This window comes from Quercus suber, unplaced genomic scaffold, assembly GCF_002906115.3.
Source record: "Quercus suber isolate HL8 unplaced genomic scaffold, Cork oak 2.0 scaffold_680, whole genome shotgun sequence".
Classification (NCBI taxonomy): domain Eukaryota; kingdom Viridiplantae; phylum Streptophyta; class Magnoliopsida; order Fagales; family Fagaceae; genus Quercus; species Quercus suber.
The window spans coordinates 314,236-339,383 of record NW_027070121.1 but is presented as its reverse complement, the minus strand read 5'-3'; the positions used below and the strand labels follow the sequence as shown (position 1 = coordinate 339,383).

General features: G+C 33.4%; 3 protein-coding genes and 1 pseudogene across 3 annotated transcripts; all 4 read left to right on the top strand.

Annotated features, from left to right (window-relative positions):
- The first annotated feature begins 3,312 nt into the window (after positions 1 to 3,312).
- On the top strand, positions 3,313 to 5,145 carry LOC112034346 (cytochrome P450 81E8). The gene is made up of 2 exons (XM_065766096.1): positions 3,313 to 4,290; positions 4,602 to 5,145. Exons 1-2 carry the CDS (start codon positions 3,397 to 3,399, stop codon positions 5,133 to 5,135), a joined length of 1,428 nt encoding a protein of 475 aa, XP_065622168.1. The 5' UTR covers positions 3,313 to 3,396; the 3' UTR covers positions 5,136 to 5,145.
- A 4,510-nt stretch (positions 5,146 to 9,655) lies between these two features.
- On the top strand, positions 9,656 to 11,799 carry LOC112017245 (cytochrome P450 81E8). The gene is made up of 2 exons (XM_024049713.2): positions 9,656 to 10,610; positions 10,923 to 11,799. The coding sequence occupies exons 1-2, from the start codon at positions 9,717 to 9,719 to the stop codon at positions 11,550 to 11,552; spliced, it is 1,524 nt and encodes a 507-aa protein (XP_023905481.1). The 5' UTR covers positions 9,656 to 9,716; the 3' UTR covers positions 11,553 to 11,799.
- Positions 11,800 to 16,453: 4,654 nt separating this feature from the next.
- Positions 16,454 to 18,738, top strand: LOC112017249 (cytochrome P450 81Q32-like; annotated as a pseudogene).
- A 1,618-nt stretch (positions 18,739 to 20,356) lies between these two features.
- LOC112017252 (cytochrome P450 81Q32) lies at positions 20,357 to 24,660 on the top strand. Its single transcript, XM_024049722.2, has 2 exons — positions 20,357 to 21,244; positions 23,952 to 24,660. The coding sequence occupies exons 1-2, from the start codon at positions 20,357 to 20,359 to the stop codon at positions 24,576 to 24,578; spliced, it is 1,515 nt and encodes a 504-aa protein (XP_023905490.1). The 3' UTR covers positions 24,579 to 24,660.
- The last annotated feature ends 488 nt before the right edge of the window (positions 24,661 to 25,148 follow it).

The following is a 25,148-nucleotide window of genomic DNA, read 5'->3' as shown; positions in this document are numbered from 1 at the left end:
AGTGGTTTACCTTTTAAACAAATTCAGCATGTCCTCGTTGACCGTTCAATTTCTTTTTCTTTTTTTCTTTAAGGAAAATTTAAAAACAATTTATGGATTGTTTCTCTTTTGGTATTAACGTTAATGTTAAGATTGGGACCAATTTTCTTTGAAACTTGTCAATGAATACGACTGTGGAGAACTCCATGAAACTTATACAGGAAAAAAAATAAGAAAATAAATGAAAAGTCAACTTCATGAAGCCTATCTCTTTTTACACTTAAAATAATAATTATTAAGAGTATATTATTTCACAAATTTTGCCTAACATTCAGATAAAGGAAAATAATAAAATTGTTGTTAATTTTATTACAAAATATTACAATCTAACGTTATATTTATTATTATTGGTCGGTTGACAATTTCAAACCCCCTAAACTGCCAACCGACCCAGAATTTTTTATTTTTATATTGCACAAACCTACATTTGACTCAGTTAGCTATCCAAAACTATCTATTGGGCTTTAGGTTGGGTGAGTCCGATTAGTTTGGTTGGGTCATCCGACCAATTGGACAACCCTAGTTTTAAGTGTTACAATCATGTTTTTTAAAACTGCTTACAGCTAAAATACATTAAAGTAATGAATTAATCTTATTTTGAAAACTTGATTTTTAATTACAAAATTTTGTTCTTAAACCACAATTTTAAAAGGCTAGTTTTTCAAATAAATTTAAAGCAAAGTCAATTTAAATAATTAATATTAAATGTATATTATTTTGAAAATTTTTCCTACCATTGATATAATAGAGAACATACTAAAATAGATATTAATTTTATTATGAAAAATCTTACAATCTGATAATAAATATGATTGGTGGGTGGTATACATCGATAACATAATAAAATATTTCTAAATTACCTTCACTTTATTTTGTATTTGGTATTCAGAGCATAAATTTATAAGACTTATATAATAAAAATAATTTAAAATAATTGTTAGCACCACTCAATTAAATAGTTGAATTACTTTTACCTAAACTTATCAATTTTTTTTCCTATTATTACAATCAATCAGTTCAATTAATTGTAAAATTGCATGTCTATTGTAAAATTGTGTGTCTCTAGAATTACTGAGTTTGTAAAGTCTTCATAATATTGAGACTAGTTTAGAGATTGGAGACTTTGTCACTTTATTTTGGATTCCTAGCCACCACCTATGCCACTACACCAGCAAATAAATCAGCATATATCTGAATCTTAATTCCCAATTCTTTTCTATTTTAAACCCCCGAGAAATAGGGCTGTCAATGCTCGACCCAACCCGCGAACACGACACGAACCCGATACGAGTTTTTTCGGGTTAGAATTAGGCCTTAATGGGTTTGGGTCATAAACGGGCCAATCCAAAAGCAATACGATAAGAAACGTGTCATAAGCTGGTCAACCCGCGTAACCCGTAATAGACATGTTTGACATGCCAATTTATTTATGTTAACTCAAAATGACCCACTTAACATAACCCGTTTAATTTGTATAACAAATAAATAAATATTTATTTCATTTTAGATTTGTCAAATACCTTTTATATCCAACATATATTTTAAATTAAAAAGAAAAGTGAGTAATTACAAAAACTTACAAGGGATATAATTGAAAATTGAAACTTTACAAACCCTAGATCTCTAAACCCTAAAAACCCTAAATCTCTAAACCTTCTTATAAATATCTTTTTTCTTTTTTTTTAATAATTTCAGCCGTATTACTCACTCTACTATCTTATAGTTTCACGCTCAATTCTCAAACTCAAAGTCTCAAAGTGGTTATTGCTCTCTCTCTCTCTCTCTCTCTCTCTCTCTCTCTCTCTCTCTCATGTGTTTATTTTTTCTACGTAATGCTTTTGTTCTATAGTGGTTATTGCTCTCTCTCTCTCTCTCTCTCTCTCTCTCTCTCTCTCTCTCTCATGTGTTTATTTTTTCTACGTAATGCTTTTGTTCTATAAACTTTGAACCCATATGCTGTTATTAATATATGAGGTATATTAATTGTTGATTAAGGTCACGGTTGTAGCTTTTGTCTTGTGCCGTGTTTTGTGTGTGTGTGTGTGTTGGACACGTCTATATATATTGAAAATGGGTTTATTGAGATAGTTTATAAACTAGATCTGATGGGTATTGCTTTTAAATATTACAAGAATGTGAGTTGAAGTCTTGAAGTGTATGCATTGCTTTTGGGATTTAAAAAAAATTATTTCTAGATGGATGTATATTTAATATTATGCAGGTTGAAATGGGTTGTGTTCATGTCAACCTAACACAACTTGTTTATTAAGTGTGTCAAATAGGTTAGGTCAAGTCAACCTGCCTTATTAACAGGTCGGGTTAGGGTTGAAGGATCATGATACGATTATTAAGTAGGTCGGGTTAGGATTGAGCCATTTAGTTGAATACTTTTACATTGACACGACACGAACTCGACACGCTAACTCGAATTTACACTTCTATTGAGAAAGTCAAATGATGGTAAAACAAATACAGTACCGTCACAAGTGCTTCCTTTTTCAGCTATTGTCCAAACATAATCGTTCATGCAAAGCCTATTGCGGTAACACGTACTCAGTGACGCAAATCAAATAAAAGTCACAAATATGCGCAGTCACTGATGTAATAAGGCCCTGAAGAAGCTTCACGATGTAAAATGTCGTGTGCCAATGTGTGAATTACCTTTTAAAGAAATACTATATATATAGAGACCACATCTTCGAAGACATTATCACAAAGCATTATTTATTAGTACCGACCAATACCATTATCAGTATCACAATATCAAAATAAACAAACATACTTTTCTCATCCCCCACTTTTTTCCTCCTCTATATTGCATGTGTTAATAAGGATACATGTGTGAGATCCTAGAGACTTTAGAGACTAGAGAGTTTGACACGTTGCCTTCTCAAGTGCCACCTAAGACACTGGGCGAGAAAATAAGTATGCAATGAATCTTCTCTCTTTAATTCCTGACTCTTTTTTCTATTTCTAACCTGCCACGGCAGTCCTGTCCTTTTCTTATCAACTATTGTTGCCTCTTATCCACACATTATTATATATCTTATGACGCATGCAAAGCTAAATGCGATTATGCACTCGGTGACGCAAATCAAATGAGAGAAACAAATATACGCAGTCAGTGACGTGAGGCACTGGATAGTCGTCACTGTCATTGAAAACGTGATCACGTACACAATTGATTTCTGCTCATTTGAAGAGTGTCGTGTGTCAACGTGTGATCTACCTTTAAAACAAATGATATTCTAACACTAACTACCTACTGCCTAGTCCCTATAAATATGCAGTGATCACGTGCATCTTCAATCACAGAGCATCAGGAATCATTTCAGTATCAAAATATCAAAAATAGACATGGAAGCCATCTTTCTATATTTGTGTCTCACTCTTCTCAGCTTTCTTGTTGCTTACAAGCTCATCCTCAAAACAAGAACTACTCGACCAAAACACCTCCCACCTAGCCCACCTTCTCTTCCAATTATAGGTCATCTACATCTCATTAAAAAACCATTCCACCGTACTTTCCATGCCCTCTCACAAAAATATGGTCAAATATTCTCACTCAAATTTGGTTCACAATTTGTGGTCATTGTTTCATCCCCATCAGCAGTTGAAGAATGCTTCACAAAGAATGACATAGTATTAGCCAACCGTCCTCCCTTCCTATTAGGCAAGCACCTTGCCTACAACAACACCACCTTAGTACAATCCCCATATGGCGATCACTGGCGCAACCTCCGCCGCATTAGTACCCTTGAAATCTTCTCAAACAATCGCCTCAACAAGTTCTTAGGCATTCGAAGTGACGAGATCAAGCACTTGCTACGAAACTTGTCACACAACTCTTGCCAAGGTTTCGCCAAGGTGGAGCTACAATCAATGCTATTGGAGATGACATTTAACAACATAATGAGAATGGTGGCAGGGAAACGGTACTACAAGTACGGTGAAGACGTGAAGGACGAGGAAGAAGCGAGACAGTTTAGGCGGATAATTAAAGAGTTAACAAGGTTCGGAGGGGCATCAAATCCAGCAGAGTTTGTGTCCATCTTGCGGTGGATGGATTATGGAGGTTTGGAGAAGAAGTTGAAGAGTCTCTCCAAGAGGACGGATGAGTTCTTGCAAGCACTCATTGATGAGAAAAGACGTAAGGAGGGAGAGGGTAACACTATGATTGACCATATGCTTTCTTTGCAAAAATCACAGCCGGAGTACTACACGGACCAAATCATCAAGGGGCTTATATTGGTAAGTGCACTCAATAATTCTTCATCTCTTATTGAGAAAACTAGGAAATCATGGTTTTGTTTGATTCTTACATCTTAAAAAGCAGTTACACAATTATCTATTTTATTTTTCTTTAATAGCTTCATCGGCATTGCTATCTAGTGCGAAAAAGTGACATTCTTAGTTCCGGGAAAAAAAAAATCCACAGTAACATTAGACTAACTAGTTACATATTATCATCATCGTCCTTGAATGTTGCAAAACATATGAACACACCATTTTTATTCAATATATTGTTGTTCTATTCTAAAGACCTCGTATATAATGCACAGGTATTGTTACTTGCTGGGACTGATACATCAGCAGTCACATTAGAGTGGGCAATGACTAATCTACTTAATCATCCTAATATATTGAAGAAAGCTAGAGATGAGATAGATAGTCAAATTGGAGAAGAGAAATTGATTGAGGAATCAGATGTTTCCAAATTTGATGTACCAAGTGGCACAATGTTATTGGTCAATGCATGGGCCATACATAGAGATCCTAAGGTATGGGATGATGCCACCAGTTTTAAACCTGAGAGGTTTGAAAATGGTGATGGTGAAGCATATAAGTTAATTCCATTTGGGATTGGGAGGAGAACCTGTCCTGGAGCTGGCCTTGCCCAACGTACAGTGAGCTTAACTTTGGGATCATTGATTCAGTGCTTTGAGTGGGAAAGGGTTACTGAGGAAGAAGTTGACATGACTGAAGGTAATGGGATCACTATGCCTAAAGCCGTGCCATTGGAGGCTAAATGTAAGGCACGCCCAGTCATCCATAAAGTTCTACATGAGTTGAAAATGCTTGAACTATTACCTTAAGTGACTAGCTTAGTTATTTATACAAAATAATAATTTTTTAATAAAAAAAAGCTACAATAATTACACAATCAGTTTGAAAATCGAATTGTACTTTATCTATAAAATATTGTATCTCTTTTTATTTTATTTTATTTTTGCTTGTATTTATATCAATGTTTAAGGAATAAGAAAGGTTTTGGATAATTTCACTATTTCATTTCGTAATATTTTATGTAAACTTAGGATATTTTGGTATTTAGGATGCAAATATATCAAGTTTTCACCTGTTTATTTTTTTATTTACTTAATTTGTGAGATTGATGCCTAGGAGGTTGAGACATATTTTGGTATAAACCCAAGTCCTTAACCCTACCGAATTTGATGCACCACAAAACGTTGGCCAAACCCAAATCTAGCCAATAACAAAGAGGAAGAGATGTGAGAAAGAAGACCCATCAAGGGTAAGATTTGGCCATTCAAAGAAAAAACAAATAGATCAAGCAAAGGAAAAAGAAAATATAAAGAGAAAGTTTGGTGAGATTAGAGGAAAAAGAATAGAAATGAAAGAGATGCCCCACAAAATCCACAGCCCTAAACACAACCATAAAACCTGTAACCCAAAATCCATTGTCACCACCAATAACCCACAACCTACCACTAATCCAAAAAAAAAATCACAGCCGTCCACAACGATCATCACAGAAAACCCATGACCCAATGTCTCCTGAGAGAGAGAGAGAGAGAGAGAGAGAGAGAGAGAGAGAGAGAGAGAGAGAGAGAGATCATCATAGTTGTGACTTGCAACGACTATGCTAGAGTGTGTGTGAGTCAGAATAACAAGTTAACTATATCTTTAATGAGATTATGACTTGGAACACAATGAGTAGAAGCTGACTCACAAGTTAGGTGGGGTTGGGTGCTTAACACATTTTCATCCCCATATAGTGTCAAAAAGAGATAAGATTTCATCCAAAACCATTTGAAAGAGATTAAGAAGGACATGGCAAGTTGTAATCTAGATTGGTAATGTGTGGATAATAAGGAAAAGAAAAATTAAATGAAAAATGGTGGGGGAGAAACAACCAGGAAGAGTAAAAAAATTATGTTGGGCTTGGGTTTTATTTATTTTTTATTTTTTTTTCCAAGAAGTCTTAGCTAATCATATACTATATATAATTTAAAATTAGGGTTAAAAGTCATGGTTACACTAATTGGGTTCACCAAATTACAAAAATATTTTAGATAAAAATAATTTCTTTGATAGAGAGGACAACAACTTATTTTTTCTTATTGATTTCTTTAGATAAAATAACAATAATAGTTTTACCAATATATGCAACATGCATCTAAATTTCAGTTGATAGAGACAACAAATAGATTAAACCTAGTTAATTAATTTAATTATCAAAGTTGATTAATTATGTCAAATTACTTGAAAATCATAGAGGTACCAACAAATCACCAAATAACTAATATGTAGCAGGAATAGATTGACATGACGATTTGTTAACAAATGGAGAAAATCTCTCACAAGGCAAAAACCCCAACGGGTGAATTTAAGGTTATCACTCCCGAGAATCCATTAGTCAATAATCAAGTGGTTACAAGTATAAAGAATCTTACCACTACCCTGACCTATCCCAAAATACCAACTTACAATTTAACCTTTACTCTAATAGCCAATTGGACTTGATCTTGTAGTAGCATTCTTTTATTTGTTGCATAAATCTCCAATCTGTGAGTAACTCCTTTGCATGTATCCTAATATGTGACTAACTCCAGCAACTTGATTGATTATTGTTAGTTGCAAAGTTTTTTACTTTATCAACAATAAAGATCAGGAAGCACTTAATTACAAAACCTTAAGATATACAAATGCAGTAGCTTCACATAGAGTATATGAGTTCTAGGTCTCTGTATCCGTGTTTGATGACTTTTAAAATAAGCCTTATATATGATTAGCGTTATGAGAAAAGAAACCCTAATCAAACAAGTCATCATGGGCTGAATTTTAGATCTGAAAATTATGAAATCATAAATCTTGATAGATTGAGCTTGTGTCGAGTTTCTTCATTAATCCTCGATTACAGTATATGTCGAACTTCTGTCAAGACTTAGTGAATCAGTTTTTCTTCACTTGTTTCTTGGATCAATCTTCATGTTTTTAAAGAAACCACTTGATATGTTTGAACTACATTCTTCATGATATATTAAACCTAACTTAGATCTACCTAATTACAAGTAAGTGTGTTTTGTTAAATGATTAGCCAATTATATAGAAAATATGACCCTAACAAATAAGTGTTTTAACAAGGCATGCAACATGCATCTAAATTTTAGAAATTTAAATCCTACTTCAACTGAAAATCTATTATCAAGATTTCAAACCTTGTATATGTTCACCAATGGTCTTTCCATAGAATCTCTCTTGCACCCCATGTTTTTTTTTTTTTTTTCCTGTTTTTTTCAAGTTGCAACTTATTTAGAAGTATTTGTAATGGAAGGATATATATATGCTGTATAGATTCATAGGAGTTGATAAATTTATATAATACTCTCTCCCTTTGGAACAATTTTTTTCCTAATAAACAACTACTCTCAATATTAATAAATAAATTAATTTTTTATTAATTGTTAGGATATATTTTCTCAAATTAAGAGATAAAATTAACAATATTTTAAATTTAGGTAAGGTTTTCATTTATTTATTTTTAAAATGATCAACTTTTGAACTATTTTGTGTGTTTTAGGTTTTGGATATTCTATGTGTTTAGTTTGTAGGTGTTTTGATTTTTTCAATTGTCTATCACTACGAAAAATTTGGTTCAAAATATGTCTTTCATGTGCTGTAATGCAATTCGATTCCAAGTTATTATTACTTATTGATTGTTAAACTTTATCAATGTTTATCTATTTTTATATTTTAAAATTTTGTTTGTACTTTATGTTAATTTCTTAGTATGCGGAATTCCTCTAATATTTCTTCGAAATTCTGATTAAATTCAATTTAGAATTCCTTCTATATTTCTTTAGATCATAGAAAATATTTGGCTAAATTAGATTCATTCCGAATTCAAATATAAGTCTATCTTTATTTATCTTTTTTTTTCATTCTTTTTAAAAAGTTCTGAAATTTGGATTTTTTTTTTCATGTGTAATATTAATACTTGTGTTCTTAAAGGCTAAAACACAACATAATTAGAGACGTTGCTCAAGTTTTATAAGTTAGGGTGTTAACCATTTGAAAAAAATCAACACTAAAATAGATGATTTAAATATCAAAATAAGACTTAAAAATGAAATTTCTGTTAGGTGTACAAATACAATTAATTTTTTAATCTTAAGTTTGTAATTAATTATTTTAGGATAACTTTATTTATGCAAGTGTTAGAAAATATTTAACTGCTTGAGTTCAAATCAGCCTCTTCATTAATGCATAAGGAATTATAAAAGAATAATTAGAAATTTTTTTATTGATTATTCTAATTAGAGATATTATATATAAGGACAAATATACAAAATTATGCATTTTATATAATAATAATCATTCATTATTTTGTTAGAAACAACTTCTAAAATTATGTAATAATAACTTATTTAGTTATTATTTCTAATATATATATATATATATATATAATTCATGATTAAGGCCTAGGCATGAGACTTTCACTAATATATTACGGGTGATTCTTTTTGACGAGAAATCTTCCACTTGGTTGTTTGGTTTGGGTTTATTTACACGATGATTTTATTTTTATTCTTAATCTTGACTGTCGTAATGGTTTTTTATTTTTTGTTATAGTAATTGTTGGTCGCAATTATAATTTATAAAGAACTCTTCTTTGGCGGAGGTCCCTCTTTTCTCGGTCTCCTTCAGCTTTAGCCACTACGGTTCTCCGCGGGACTCACTAGACAAGGTTAGAAGATTTGGACTAATTTACTTCAGAACTTGTCAAAGAATACGACTGTGGAGAACTCCATGAAAATTATAAATTAAAAAATAAGAAAAAAAAAAAAAATGAAAAGCCTAAAACTTCATGAAGCCAAAATCTCTTTCCATGCCATTTCCTTTAAGGTGTTAAAAAACATCACGTTTTCTTCGATGCCTCTACGTGGTTCTTGGCATATAACGAGGGTGTCATATTTTCGCCATCTCACATAAAAGTGGATCTAACCTGCCACGGTTGTCCTGTCATTTTCTCATCAACTATTATTGCCTCTTATCCACACGTTATGTATCTTACGACGCATGCAAAGCCAAATGCGACTACGCACTCGGTGACGCAAATCAAATGAGAGAAACAAATATACGCAGTCAGTGACGTGAGGCACTGGATAGGCATCATTATTATGTCCGTTTTGGTCCAAAAAGGCACCTCATCATTGGAAACGTGGCCTTCAATGTGGTGTACACAAAATTGATTTCTGCTCATTTGAAGAGTGTCGTGTGTCAACGTGTGATTTACCTTTAAAACAAATCAAATGATATTCTAAGTTTCTAACACTAACTACCTAGTCCCTATAAATATGCAGTGATCACATGCATCTTCAATCACAGAGCATCAGAAATCATTTCCGTATCAAAATATCATAAAAATAGACATGGAAGCCATCTTACTATATTTGTGTCTCACTCTTCTCAGCTTTCTTGTTGCCTTGAAGCTCATCCTCAAAACAAGAACTACTCAACCAAAACACCTACTACCTAGCCCACCTTCTCTTCCAATTATAGGTCATCTCCATATCATTAAAAAACCATTCCATCGTACTTTCCATGCCCTCTCACAAAAATATGGTCAAATATTCTCACTCAAATTTGGTTCACAACTTGTGGTCATTGTTTCATCTCCATCAGCAGTTGAAGAATGCTTCACAAAGAATGACATAGTATTAGCCAACCGTCCTCCCTTCCTATTAGGCAAGCACCTTGCCTACAACAACACCACCTTAGCACAATCCCCATATGGCGATCACTGGCGCAACCTCCGCCGCATTAGTACCCTTGAAATCTTCTCAAACAATCGCCTCAACAAGTTCTTAGGCATTCGAAGTGACGAGATCAAGCACTTGCTACGAAACTTGTCAAGTAACTCTTGCCACGGTTTCGCCAAGGTGGAGCTACAATCAATGCTATCGGAGATGACATTTAATAACATAATGAGAATGGTGGCAGGGAAACGGTACTACAAGTACGGTGAGGACGTGAAGGACGAGGAAGAAGCGAGACAGTTTAGGCGGATAATTAAAGAGTTAACAGGGTTCGGAGGGGCATCAAATCCAGCAGAGTTTGTGTCCATCTTGCGGTGGATGGATTATGGAGGTTTGGAGAAGAAGTTGAAGAGTCTCTCCAAGAGGATGGATGAGTTCTTGCAAGCACTCATTGATGAGAAAAGGCATAAGGAGGAAGAGGGTAACACTATGATTGACCATATGCTTTCTTTGCAAAAATCACAGCCAGAGTACTACACGGACCAAATCATCAAGGGGCTTATATTGGTAAGTGCACTCAATAATTCTTCATCTCTTATAGAGAAAACTAGGAAATCATGGTTTTGTTTGATTCTTACATCTTAAAAGTAGTTACACAATTATCTGTTTTATTTTTCTTTAATAGCTTCATCGGCATTGCTATCTAGTGCGAAAAATTGACCTACTAAGTCTCGTGGAAAAAAAAAAAATCCACAGTAACATTAGACTAACTAGTTACATATCATCATTATCGGGTTGAATGTTGCAGAACATATGAACAAACCATTTTTATTTAATATATTATTGTTCTATTCTAAACATCTCATATATAATGCACAGGTATTGTTACTTGCTGGGACTGATACATCAGCAATCACATTAGAGTGGGCAATGACTAATTTACTTAATCATCCTAATATATTGAAGAAAGCTAGAGATGAGATAGATAGTCAAATTGGAGAAGAGAAATTGATTGAGGAATCAGATGTTTCCAAATTACACTACCTTCAGAGTATTATCTCAGAAACCCTTCGATTGTATCCGGCAACACCATTGTTAGTACCCCATATGTCCTCCGCTGATTGCACCATTGGAGGATATGATGTACCGAGTGGCACAATGTTATTGGTCAATGCATGGGCCATACATAGAGATCCTAAGTTGTGGGATGATGCAACTAGTTTTAAGCCCGAGAGGTTTGAAAATGGTGAGAGTGAAGGACATAAGCTAATGCCATTTGGGATTGGGAGGAGGACTTGTCCTGGGGCGGGCCTCGCCCAACGTACAATGAGCCTAACTTTGGGTTCGTTGATTCAAAGTTTTGAGTGGGAAAGGGTTACCACAGAAGAAGTTGATACACACGAAGGTAGTGGGCTCACTATGCCTAAAGCCATGCCATTGGAGGCCAGGTGTAAAGCACGCCCAATCATGCATAAGCTTCTTTCTAAGTCAACAATAGATGATGTTTGAACAATCTCCTTGAGTTACTTTTGAGAGATTTGCTTAGTTATTTGTTGATAATTTTAATCACCTAATAACCTAAAATAAACCATTATATTTTCAATTTGAAAATTGAATTATTGTATCTATATAAAGTTGTATCCTTTTTTTTTTTTGGGGGGGGGGGGGTGTGTTGTTGTTGTTTTTGGCTTGCACTGGATGGTGATTTGTATATTTGTTTAAGGAATATGAAAGGATTTGGATAATTTTACTTTTCCCTTCCAAATGTTTATGTTAAATTAGGATATTTTGTTATAGGATACAAATAAAACAAATCGTCTAAAATTTGAAAGTAAACTACAAAAATTCTTGTTTATTTACTAACTTGATAAGATGAATGTCTAGAAATTTTATATATATATATATATATGTATGTGTAAATTCAGTTGCATCTTTCCTTATTTACAATAATATTATCAAAAGAAAATAACTAAGAAATATTTTTTTATTAAAGGGAAAGACCAGTGAAGAAGAAGAAAACTACCGGTCGAGCTTATTCCAGTCAACTTTTATGTGTGGGCCTCTCTCTCTCTCTCTCTCTCTCTCTCTCTCTCTCTCTCTCTCATGGAGAGATTGTGTGAATACTAAGTGTAAAAAAAAAAAAGAAGAAGGAGAAAAACTATGTTTTTACACAAAGCCTTCCTCCATATATACAAGAGTGTAACCCATGCATATGAAATGAGGTTTACCAAGCCCAGTGAAGAAAATAATCACAAATCAATAAGTGGGTTATTTGGTCTTCTCTCTTTATCTTTTAAACATTCAAACTACTCTGATATTATATTACAAATGCAAATAATTAAGGATTATGTTGCCCGATATTAAGTTAAAAATCATAGTCTCTCCCACTTGGGAAACAAAGGTTATCCACAATTTTTATTTTTAAAAGGAAAAACATGAAAATTATGATGAAAGCTGTGTGGTTTCTTTAGATATCCAACACCCTTTTGATCTTGGTATATAGAGTAATAAACCTCTCAATTTTATTCAATGGGACAAATAGAAAGATTGCAGGGATGTTTAAGGGCTTTATTATTTACCTTAATCCTTAATTATTTACATTTGTAAAATAATATTGAAGAACTTTGAATTTTTAATAAATAAAGAAAAAAAGACCAAATAACTCACTTATTGGTTTGTGATTATTTTTGTTGTTGGACGTGGTATACTTGAATTCAAGTGTAAGGGTTTCAATCCTACATGGAGCAAGGGTTTGTGTAATAATAGAGTTGTTCTCTTGTTTTTGCACTTAGTAGTCACAATCTCTCCATGAGAGAGAAACAGAGAGAGAAGGGACAAGAGAGAAAACTAACCACAAATAAAAGTTGACTAGAATAAGCTCGATTGGTAGTTTTCTTCTTCTTCACCATTGCCTTTCCTTTAAAAATATATTAAAAAAAAAAAAAATCTTTCTCATCTATTTGCTTTGGACAATATTATTGTAAATAAGGAAAGACGCAACTGAATCTAATAAAAAAAGTCAAAGTCAAGATGCGTATCATTTATAAAAAAAATAATAATAATAAAAAGAAATATTTTATCCCAAAATATGTCTCAAATTTCTACACTTCCATCTCACAAATTTAGAAAATAAACCAGTGTTTTTGTAGTTAAGTTTCAAATTTTGAACTACTTGATTTATTTACATCCTATACCAAAAGGATAAAAGAACGGGTTTGATGGATGTGTAGTGTAACAGAGGACAAAAGAATACATAGTTGGGGTATATACTGAGTTTGTAGTGTGATATTGGGGCTTGTTAGTTTTTTGATAGAGGGCATGTAAAGTACGGTGGAGTGGTTTTTTAATGAGATGGAGATGACCTGTTGTAAGTTTTGGAGCTTGAAGATGGTTAACAATGGTGAAAACTTAAAGCAGAAAATGAAACGAGAGAGAGAGAGAGAGAGAGAGAGAGAGAGAGAGAGAGAGACAGAGAGAAATATTTCTGTATTAAAGAATTAAAATGATTGATACAAGCTCAGAGTAATACATTACAAACGACTCTATATATATACTCTGGAATAGCTTAATCTAGAACCTTCTAGAAGGTTCTATTCTAACAGACTTATAACTACCTTATAACCAACTCTCCATGATTCCCGGACTGACAGTTGAGAGCTTAAGGAGCAGCTCTTGAAGCCACACCATAACTGAACAAGAAACAAAGCACTGCTGGAGAAGAGTATGAGTAGAGAGGAAGCCTAGAGTTAAAACGACACAGTTCTGACTTAATGTGAAACGTCAGCGTTTCACTACTTCATTAAACACATTACATTTAAACGCCACCGTTTCACCACTTTATTAAACTTACTTTACTTAAGTAGAATGGCACCGTTTTTGGATTTTAGACAAAAGACTGTTGATAAACTAGCTGTTACTCTTCTCTTCTTCTTCATTAGGTTTGAATACTATGAAGTTTGAGTTACTTCCTTTAACATCCCCCCTCAAAACCATGGGGTCAACAGACACCATTATTTTGGATCTAAGGAAGCAAAAACGAGCAGTAGAGAGGCTCTTGGTAAATATGTCTGCTAATTGATCCCCAGTAGCAACATATTTGACTTGCAAATCCCTTCACAAAACACGTTCCCTAACAAAGTGGTAATCGACCTCCACATGCTTGGTGCGAGCATGGAAGACAGGATTAGAGGCAATAGCAAGGGCGTTGACATTATCACACCACAATTTTGGGGGAGTGGGAAGAAAAATACCAAGATCTCTTAGGCCTTGGCAAATCCAAGATAACTTAGCTGCTGTGGTGGCCAAGGCTCGATACTCTGACTCTGTGAAAGAGCGTGACATGGTGTCCTGCTTCTTGGCACTCCAAGTGATAGGATTGTAGCCAAGGTACACTAAATAGCCAGTAGTGGAGCACTTGTCAAAGGGATCACCAACCCAATCCGAGTCAGAAAAGGCTGAAAGGGAAAGAGGACCATGTTGAAGAAAAATCCCAAATTGAAGAGTACCATTGAGGTATCTAAGAATCCTCTTAGCTGAAATCAAATGAGTATCAGTAGGATTGGCCATAAATTGGCACACTTGGTGAACTGAGAAGCTCAGATCAAGGCGTGTGAAAGTGAGATAATGGAGGGAGCCAACCATAATTCTGTACTCATGAGGATTAGGAAGGGCAAAGCCATCAGTAGGAACAAGTCTGAGATTGGGTGCACATGAAGAACGAGCAGGCTTGGAAGTGTGCATATTGTGCCTAAGAAGAAGATCCTGAGCATATTTGGTTTGGCAAAGAAATAAACCTTTGGAGGTCCTGCTAATTTGAAGACCCAGAAAATAATGAAGTGACCCCAAATCCTTGAGCTCAAAGGTCTTGTTGAGTTGGGAAATAAGAGAATTGATGAACTGAGGATTGTTCCCAATGAGAACAATATCATCCACACCGTGTCACGAAGCAAGACACGGTATCTCTCTCTCGTTTCATTTTTTGCTTTAAGTTTTCACCATTGTTAACCATCTTCAAGCTCCAAAACTTACGCTGTGAGGCAAATTGGGATGCAGACTGTGATGCAGAATGTGATATAGATGGTTGTGAGCTGGAAAGGGGTTGACCAGAAGGTAAAGGAACATATTCTATGGGATGACTGTGAGGGCTAGAAATAGGACTTATGGTAGGTGAGGCAAGTGGATGAAGTTGAATAGAAAATTGATGCAAAGTAGGTTCTGTGGATTGTGACTGACCAGAAGACTCATGAATTGGACTAGTGGATAAAGACTGAGAAGACATGAAATCAGTTTTATTGAATAGAACATTTCTTGAAATGTAAATCCGAGAGGTAATAGGATCCAAGCAAATATAACCCTTTGTGTACGCAGGGTAGCCAAGGAAGATGCAGGAAGTGGGTATGTGGTTGAAGTTTGTGAGTGTCGTAAGGTTTCAACAAAGGAAAACAATCACACCCAGTATTTTCAAAAGAGACATTCAGCATTTAAATCCTCCCACCTCAATTATTATATTATCAAAAAATGTGTTTAAAAAATAAAAAAATAAAAAGTAGATGTTATAAAAACTTAATATTTTAAAACAGAATTAGTAATTTTGCATATCAAAAGCAAGGAAAAAAAACATTTCAATATAAAAGTAAAATAAATAATTTTTTTTAAAAAAAACTCACTCAAAATTGTCACGGTCTTAAATTGCCTCAGGACGGGCCTTGATTTTACAGATAGTAGTGGAATTGTTTTTTGCTGAGAAAAAACAAATATTGGGTAGAGGGGTATTAGTTGTGAAAATCATTGTGGATTATTCAAGTGAACAAAGAGGAAATATTATCCTTAGAAGATTGAATAATTTTCACACTGGACCCTATGTATACTCTCTTATTACTCTATTGGGCTAAACTTTTTTGGAAATGATATTTGCAGTCACGTCATCATCTGCTCCTTTTTTATTTTCAGAACAAAAAGTTACATCCACAATTCATTTTTAAAGTCAACCACATATGCTAATTCATAAATAGGTGCGAAAAGTATTTTATATAAATTATAAAATAAATAAAAAAATTATTAAGCTTTAAGGGTTTGAGATTTGGAGGTACCGCACCTAGTGCAATTGAATCCAATGACAAAGGAAAAAATGTTTAAATGTTTAACGTTTTAACTATTTTGATCCAATTGGATTCAATTACATCCGGTGCAGAACTCAATCCTGCTTAATTAATAAAAGTTGCAAGGTATACATTAGTCATCAAAGAAATAGTGAAATACTAGCTAGAATAAGATAAGAGAAATAATATTCTAAAAGTTTAAATTCATAAATGTCTGCACAACCTTGATTTTCTTGAGAGTCAGAGGACGTGAGCAAGTTGAAAACGAGTTAGGACTTCGTAGTTATATATATTGTTGATTTCTTGCTCTTACACGTTCAGATGCAGCCCCCATATATACATATTACCACATCCATATTTGAAAAATAAAATCAAAACAAACAAACATGGAAGACATGTTACTATACTCATCCCTCTCTCTTCTCCTCCTCCTTGTAGCTTTCAAGCTTTTCCTCCAAAGAAAACCACGACACAAACACCTCCCACCAAGCCCACCTTCTTTGCCAATTCTAGGCCATCTCCATCTTGTAAAGAGACCCCTCCATCGCTATTTCCATCGCCTTTCACAAACATACGGTCAGGTTTTCTCTCTTCGATTCGGTTCCCGTCTCGTGGTTGTGGTATCATCCCATCCGCGGTCGAAGAATGTTTCACAAAAAATGACGTGATTTTTGCAAACCGTCCTAGGTCCCTAGCAGGCAAGTACTTTGGTTACAACCACACCACCGTGGTATCAGCCCCGTATGGTGATCACTGGCGTAACCTCCGCCGCATCAGTGCCCTCGAAATCTTGTCAACAAATCGTCTCAACATGTTCACAAGCATCCGAAGAGACGAGGTAAAGCACTTGCTACGCAAACTATCACGCAACTCTAGCCAAGATTTTGCCAAGGTTGAGTTGAAATCTTTGTTCTCAGAGCTGACTTTTAACATCATAATGAGAATGGTGGCAGGGAAGAGGTGCTATGGGTATGGGGAGGCAGTGAAGGGCGAGAAAGAAGCGAGGCAATTCAGGGAGATAATGAAAGAGATTGTAGCCATTGTTGGGGAGTCAGGTCCAGGACAATTTTTGCCTATGTTGCGGTGGATTGATTATGGGGGTTTAGAGAAGAGGATGATGGGACTTTCCAAGAGGATGGATGAATTCATGCAAGGTTTGATTGATGAGAAAAGAGGAAAGGAGGGGAATACTATGATCGATCATCTGCTTTCTTTGCAAAGATCTCAACCTGAATATTACACAGACCAAATTATCAAAGGACTAATACGGGTAAAGTTCACTGTATCTCTCCTTTTCAATATATATATATATATATATATAGACTTAGTTCGAAAAGTTTCTAAATAGTTTTGAAACAGCCGTGTATGGCGGCCTTTGCTCGTTTGTTTATAATAAAAAAGAAAAAGAAAAAGAAAAAACGTACAAATTATCAGAGGCCTACGTTTCCATACAATCGGGCTTCATTAGTTGCAAAACTTACACTAATTAAGATATTACAATCTCTTTAATTTTAAACCGAATGAAAAGGTTAGTAATATATGTGTGTGAATATATATATATATATATATAACTGAAAAGGACTAGTTAAGTCAAAGTTCAAATTTCAAAATACTATATAGCTGATGTGGGACTCAATATACATATATAAAATACACGTGTATTCAATCCAATTCACATAATTTGTAATATATTACAATCTTATTCTATTCTCACGCTACTTTTATCAGTTTATAGAATCCCATAATCATCGTACAACAAGATCTAAAAGACACTTCTACTACCAATAATCAAATCCATTCTCTTTTGATTTCATACTAAACATTTTATTTATATTGTGCAGGTGTTGTTATCTGCTGGGACTGACACATCAGCAGTAACATTAGAATGGGCAATGTCTTCTTTGCTCAATCATCCTAATGTAATGAAGAGGGCTAGAATAGAGTTGGACAATGCAATTGGGCAAGAGAAATTGGTTGATGAACTAGATATTTCCAAATTACAATACCTTCAAGGTATCATCTCGGAGACTCTTCGCTTATACCCTGCTGCCCCAATGCTAGTTCCTCACATGTCCTCCAATGATTGCACTGTTGAAGGATATGATATACCACGTGATACAATGTTATTCGTCAATGCATGGGCCCTGCATAGAGACCCAAAGGTGTGGGATGATCCAAAAAGTTTCAAACCTGAGAGGTTTGAAGGTGACGAGGGTAAAACACACAAATTAATGTCATTTGGATTGGGAAGGAGAGCATGTCCTGGGGAGGGACTTGCCCATCGTACAATAGGCTTGACTTTGGCATCGTTGATTCAATGTTTTGAGTGGAAAAGGGTTAGTGAGGAAGAAGTTGACATGGCAGAAGGTAAAGGACCCACCCTGCCTAAAGCTGTGCCATTGGAGGCTATGTGTAAAGCACACCCTATTGTGCATAAGGTTCTTTCCGAATCTAAACATGATGTTTGAACAATGTCCTTAGCACGTATATTTGATTCTCTGTATCTATATAGATTGCATTACTCAGATTGTATTGAACAATAATTTTTCTTTCAACTTTGAAGCTTTATTTATGAAATAAGAATATTTTAGTACTAATTACTTAGTAAATACTGCTCTAATAAATAAAATGTTAGCACATACATTTCATTCTTGTATTCATCTAGATTGCATTCATGATGTTTATTTTTGGACTCAGAATGAGGTCTCAGCTGTTAGCTTCTTAGCTACTCGTGTGAAACCCATAGACCTATATCACAATACATTGACAAATTAAGTAGTGCATATACAATCGATCATGATCCAACTTTTCAAAAATTTCCTTTCATGTCCTATCTTCAAAGATTGGTTTTAAACAGTGAATTTATCGATGAAAAAGCCCGGGTTGCGGCTCGTATTGCGTGAAAATTCAATTGCGAAATTACATAGGAATTTCTTTTTTGGGCCAAAATTACTTAGGAATTTTATGGGTATATAAAAATTAAACTGCACTTGGCCACATTTGATACATGTAACTTCTTTTTAAAAATATTAAAAAAATCATTTTAAAAATTAAATATAGCCATATCAATCTATAATATATAAAATAAAATTCTTGAATTTTTATTTTTATTTTTTTGTGTGTTAACTTCTAATTTGTCATAACTCTTTTGAGCTTTTGAAAACTCATATTTTTCCAAATCATTATAATAACATATCAATTTAGACCAATTAAAGTTCACTGTTTTCACTTTTTATGTAAGACAACCCAACGCTAATTTTTTTTTTTAAAAAAAATATATTAAAATAGGTTTAATATTCTCTAAACAACTTTCAACTAAATTTTGGATTTTAGTTTTTTCTTTGGTTAACTCAATTGGTAGACTCTCTTATCAATAAATAAGAGATTTAGGATTTAAACTTCAAATATATGAAAAAATCAGTTGGTATTTTGGCTTAATAATAAAGAAAAATTATTATAAAATGAACGTTATAGGTTAAAAATCTATTGTATCTTTAAAAGGAGTTTTTAAAATTTTTTTTTTCTTATAACTTCAAATTGACTTAGCAAGGACTTTTTTTTACAAATTTACAAATTTCAATTTTTATGTATTAACGCTTATTAATCCATTTTGTATTATATATATATATATATATTATCAAGTTGTGTAGGTTAGTAACATATAATTACAGAAATACGAAGCACCTTATATGATAAAAATAGTTATATGAATAGATGTAACAGTAAGAACCATATGTGATAAAAATAGTTATAAGAATAGATGTAAAGTGATTGGAACAAAAAGACTAAGAACCTTAAGTGATAAAAATAGTTATTATATCCAGGTTAGTTTGACTAAGATCTTTGTTTGTCCTGCTTTAAAGGATAGAGAGGCTCATTAATGGTTGCGGAACAACAGAAACGTACTAATTTCAGTAACTTCTAGGGTCTGTTGACTAAGTGTATATTTAAGAATAACTTATCTAGTTGTTTTTATTAAAAATGTGCTATATTATATTTGTATGTTAAAAAAAAAGAGGAAAAATGAAGTTTAAAACATTGTATATAAAACTAAAAGTTAAAAATTGAGGTTGTAAACTCAAGCCAAACTAACACTGAGTTAGCATTTAGTAGTTCATTTCTTGGGTTAAACTATTGCACATGATCCCCTATACATACCACGTATATTCATCGTCATCTTTTATCACATACCAAAACAAACAAAACATGAGTGATATGGAAGACTTCTTTCTCTACTCATCTCTATCATTTCTCCTTGTCTTCATTGCTTTCAAACTTTTCCTTCAAACAAGAACACAACACAAACACCTTCCGCCCAGCCCACCTTCTCTACCAATTCTAGGTCATCTTCATCTCATTAAAAAACCTCTTCACCGTACTTTTCACCGCCTATCACAAAACTACGGTCATGTTTTCTCTCTTCGATTCGGTTCTAAACTTGTGGTCATCATATCATCCCCATCTGCAGTCGAAGAATGTTTCACCAAGAACGACATTGTTTTAGCGAACCGTCCTCGCTTATCAGTGGGCAGGTACTTAGGCTACAACTACACCACACTGGTATCAGCCCCTTATGGAGACCATTGGCGCAACCTTCGCCGCATTTGTACCTTAGAAATCTTTTCAACAAATCGTCTCAACATGTTCTTAGGAATTCGAAGGGATGAGGTCAAGCGCTTGCTCCGCAAACTATCAAAAAACTCGTGCCAAGGTTTTGCTAAGGTAGAGTTGAAATCTATGTTCTCGGAGTTGACATTTAACATTTTAATGAGAATGGTGGCAGGGAAGAGGTACTATGGGGAAGATGTGAAAGACGTGGAAGAAGCAAGGGAATTCAGGGAGCTAGTGAGTGAGGTAATAAAGATGGCTGGGGCATCGAATCCAGGAGAATTTGTGGCGCTTTTGCGGTGGATTGATTATGGGGGTTTGGAGAAGAAGTTGAAGGGATTTGCCAAGAGAACGGATGTGTTCTTTCAAGGACTAATTGACGAGGCTAGGAATAAGGACGAGGAAGGTGAAAAAACCATGATCAATCATCTGCTTTCTTTGCAAAAATCACAGCCGGAATACTACACCGACCAAATTATCAAAGGGCTTATGTTGGTAAGTGCCACACTCCTTTAATTTCTCTCTTCATTCTAACCCATACTACATCTCTTTCTTGGCTCCACCCTTCCTTTCCTTTGGGTGAACAAAAATAAAAATTCTAGATCACACACTTACACATTTTCTCACAATTTAGACATTTGATAAAGTGATAATTAGATTATGTTTCGATAAGTATTATTGGTGTACCATATGTAAGTGGTGTGATCCAATCATGTGTTAAAAATATATTGTATATTTAAAATTTAATTTTAAATGAAGAATTACATATTGAAAACTAGAATTGAAATACTTCCTTTAAAAAAATTCAATTAAAATCCTTTTTTAAAATATTCATTCAAAACATTTTTAAATAGATTAAAGTGAATCTTTTTTTCAATAATTAAATTTTCATAATTTTTTTAGAAGTTCTTATACTTATTTTTTGAAAAAAATGAAATTTCATGTATGACATTTTTTATACAAGGAGAGTCAGGGACAACTCTACGTAGAACTTAAGAATTATTAATAAAAAAAAAATTATATACATAATTATATCTATTTTGTCTACTCTAAAAAAAAATATTGACACCTTAACTTAAGAATCCCAAGAATTTGAGTTTAACAAAAATAAAAGTAATGTTATGAACATAACAAAATGTCACAACATTCCTAAATTAGCTTACCAACTCATAGATAAACCCACCGCAATCTTTAATTTTTTTTTTTTTGTCATTTTGTTGTATCGTTAGCATTAACCACAAAAATAATCTTGATCCACCAAACATAGTCGTTAACTCCTTAAATAATAATAAAATTAAACCCAAAAAAGAACAACAAATATAGGCCAGCCAAACAACAACAAATAAACAAAATATTCAACAACAAAAAACTCATTCAAAAACAAAAGATAAAATCTCTAATATTTCAGATTCATAACTTATCTATTCCATTACATAAAAAATAATTTATAATTTCATTTATCCTAAAAAATGGAACCACGAGATATAATATGATTGTAAGTTTTCCTTTGTTGTGCTAGCAATGTTGCTCTTCTTGACTTTATAGTCGTGGAAGCTCTACTCTCTTTAATGCTTTGGCTTGCAATTGCAACATGTATTATTCATTACTCTCTCTCTCTCTCTCTCTCTCTCATATCATTTTAAACTCTCTCTCTCACTTTATTATTCTCCTCTCAGCATTTTCAATTATCACTTTATCTCTTAGCAGTTTATTTTTTTCCTTTTAATTTTTAAGTAGAAGCAATTATAAAACTTCATGTATATAGTTTTTTTTTTTTTAATTAAATTTTTTTTTTACTTTTTTATTAAATTTTGTACAATTTAAATTTTTTTAATGACTACCAAAAAAAAAATGTAGAGCTGCTGCTATTTATGAGAGAGAAAAAATTTTAAAAATTGGCAAGTTATCTCTCTCTCTCTCTCTCTCTCTCTCTCTATATATATATATAGATTTACCCTTTCCATGTGAAGTGTACCCTTTCCATATTGATATTTTATAACTTGGGTTTATGATTTATATTTTGATGGCAAATGTTTGATATATATATATTGGTTAATTAATGGAAGGGATTAACGAGCCCAAAATCATATTATTTTTTTACATGTTACACAAGGCCGCTATACATGTATTGCAGGGTGGTCACAAGAACATCTTGATAAGTCAAAAAATGTATACACACACATTAAACTAACCTATTTTGACCATCCTAATTTGAGAATTACAAGAATTTCGATTCAATAAAAATAAGAATAATACTACATTCATAAAAATTTTATGATAATTTCATAACAAATCTTATATGATAAGCGGAAATTGGTTATTAATTCTAATTTGGCTCCAATATTGACATCACATTTTATAACACTAACAAAAAAAATATGTATAAGTTTTTTTATATAAAAAAAAAAATATTGTAGATGTATCATTACTCCAAAAATAATTTTGTCTCTTCAAGAAAAATATTGTAGTCACGAGTTCTCCTTAATAGTGTTGGCAATTATGCTCTTTTTGGTTTTGTAGTGGCAATTATTTTGCTTCTTTAGCAACTCATCTCATAGTTGTAGCAAATATCATCCATTTTTCTTTCGATTCTCTATTGTTATTTCAATTCTCTTACTTGATTACTCTAATCTCGTCATTCTCTATTCCTAGTTTATCTCTTATCAATCTTCTTCTTTTTTTTTTTTTCTTTTTTAACTTTTCTCTTTGTTAGTGGAAAACAACATGGTAACATGCACTTCATGTACTTTCATAAGTTTTTTTTTTTTTGTTATATTGATATAACCAAGTAATTTCTTTATTAAATTTTGTATAAGTTAAGTTTCTTAGTAACCACTCTAAAAATAATTCCTAAAGCCGCCATTGATTTTACACATAGATTTTGTTTTTATTTTTATTTTTTTAATGTTACTGTTATGTGGGTAGATAATGGAGGAGGGAAGAGGTGGGTTTGAATCACTAAGATGAGACACCAGACGCTATTACTATTAGACTATCACTTCAAACCTAATTATAGCTAATTGTTAGTAGACCTCCCAAATATTTTTCTTTCTTTTGGGTAAGATTCTATTGTTATGAAAAAAAAAACAAAAAAACAAAAAAACAAAAAAAAAAAAATATTTTTTCATAGGGTATCAAATCAATTTTTTTTTTCATTTTTCCTTTTTTCATTCTTCTTATTTTTCTAAACACATATTGGCAGGTTTTGATACTTGCAGGAACTGACACGACAGCAGTGACATTAGAATGGACAATGTCTAATTTGATTAATCATCCTGATGTGTTGAAGAAGGCTAGAGTAGAGTTGGACACTCAAATTGAGCAAGACAAATGGATAGACGAACAAGATGTTCTCAAATTACACTACCTCCAATGTATCATCTCAGAGACATTTCGATTAAACCCTCCTGGCCCTTTGTTAGTACCTCATTCGTCTTCTAATGATTGTACTATCGGAGGATATCATATACCACGTGACACAATGTTATTGGTCAATGCATGGGTCATACATAGAGATCCTGAGTTGTGGGAAGATACTACTAGTTTTAAACCTGAGAGGTTTGAAATTGGTGAGGTTGACCCACATAAGTTAATGCCTTTTGGATTAGGGAGGAGGGCTTGTCCTGGGGCAGGCCTTGCCCAACGTACGATGAGCTTGACTTTGGGGTCGTTGATTCAGTGCTTTGAGTGGGAAAGGGTTACTAAAGAAAAAGTTGACATGACTGAAGGAAATGGACTCACCATGCCAAAAGCCATCCCATTGGAAGCCATGTGTAAAGCGCGCCCTCTCATGCTTAAGGTTCTTTCCGATTCTATGCATGATCTTTGAACTGTGTCCTTGGGTTTTTAGTGTGTAACTTAGCTATATTTGCAAACACTTTCATAACATGGTGAGTGATACTGTAATTTATACAGCCTCTTGAAATTTCTAAAAAAATTAACTTGGAAATATTTGCCCTTGTTCTGCAAATCCTGATGATCCATTGAAGTCTACTGATCAGACCATGCGCCTGGGCCTAATAGTATGTTTTCTTCCATTATGTGCATTTGTTCATGAATATAAGCACCTACCATGTCAGCGTGTAACCCAAATCATGGATTTTTTAAGTTGCTGTTAAAAGACACATTGGCACGCTTATGGGTCAGGTGGTTGGGTTGTGCTCACCCATGGGGGGCTCTAGGAATAGTTCAGGGGGTTCATTGTCAAAAAAAAAGAAAAAGATTATATATACTTTTTAAATTTATTTTTTGACCCTCCTAAAATAAAATTTTGAACCCCCTAAACCTAAAGTTTTTTAAAGCCTAGCTGAAATGAACTTGATTATGATTATCTTGACAATATTTTGGTCTTAAAAAAAAAAAAAAAAAAAAAAAAAAAAATTTACCTAAAATATGGGTG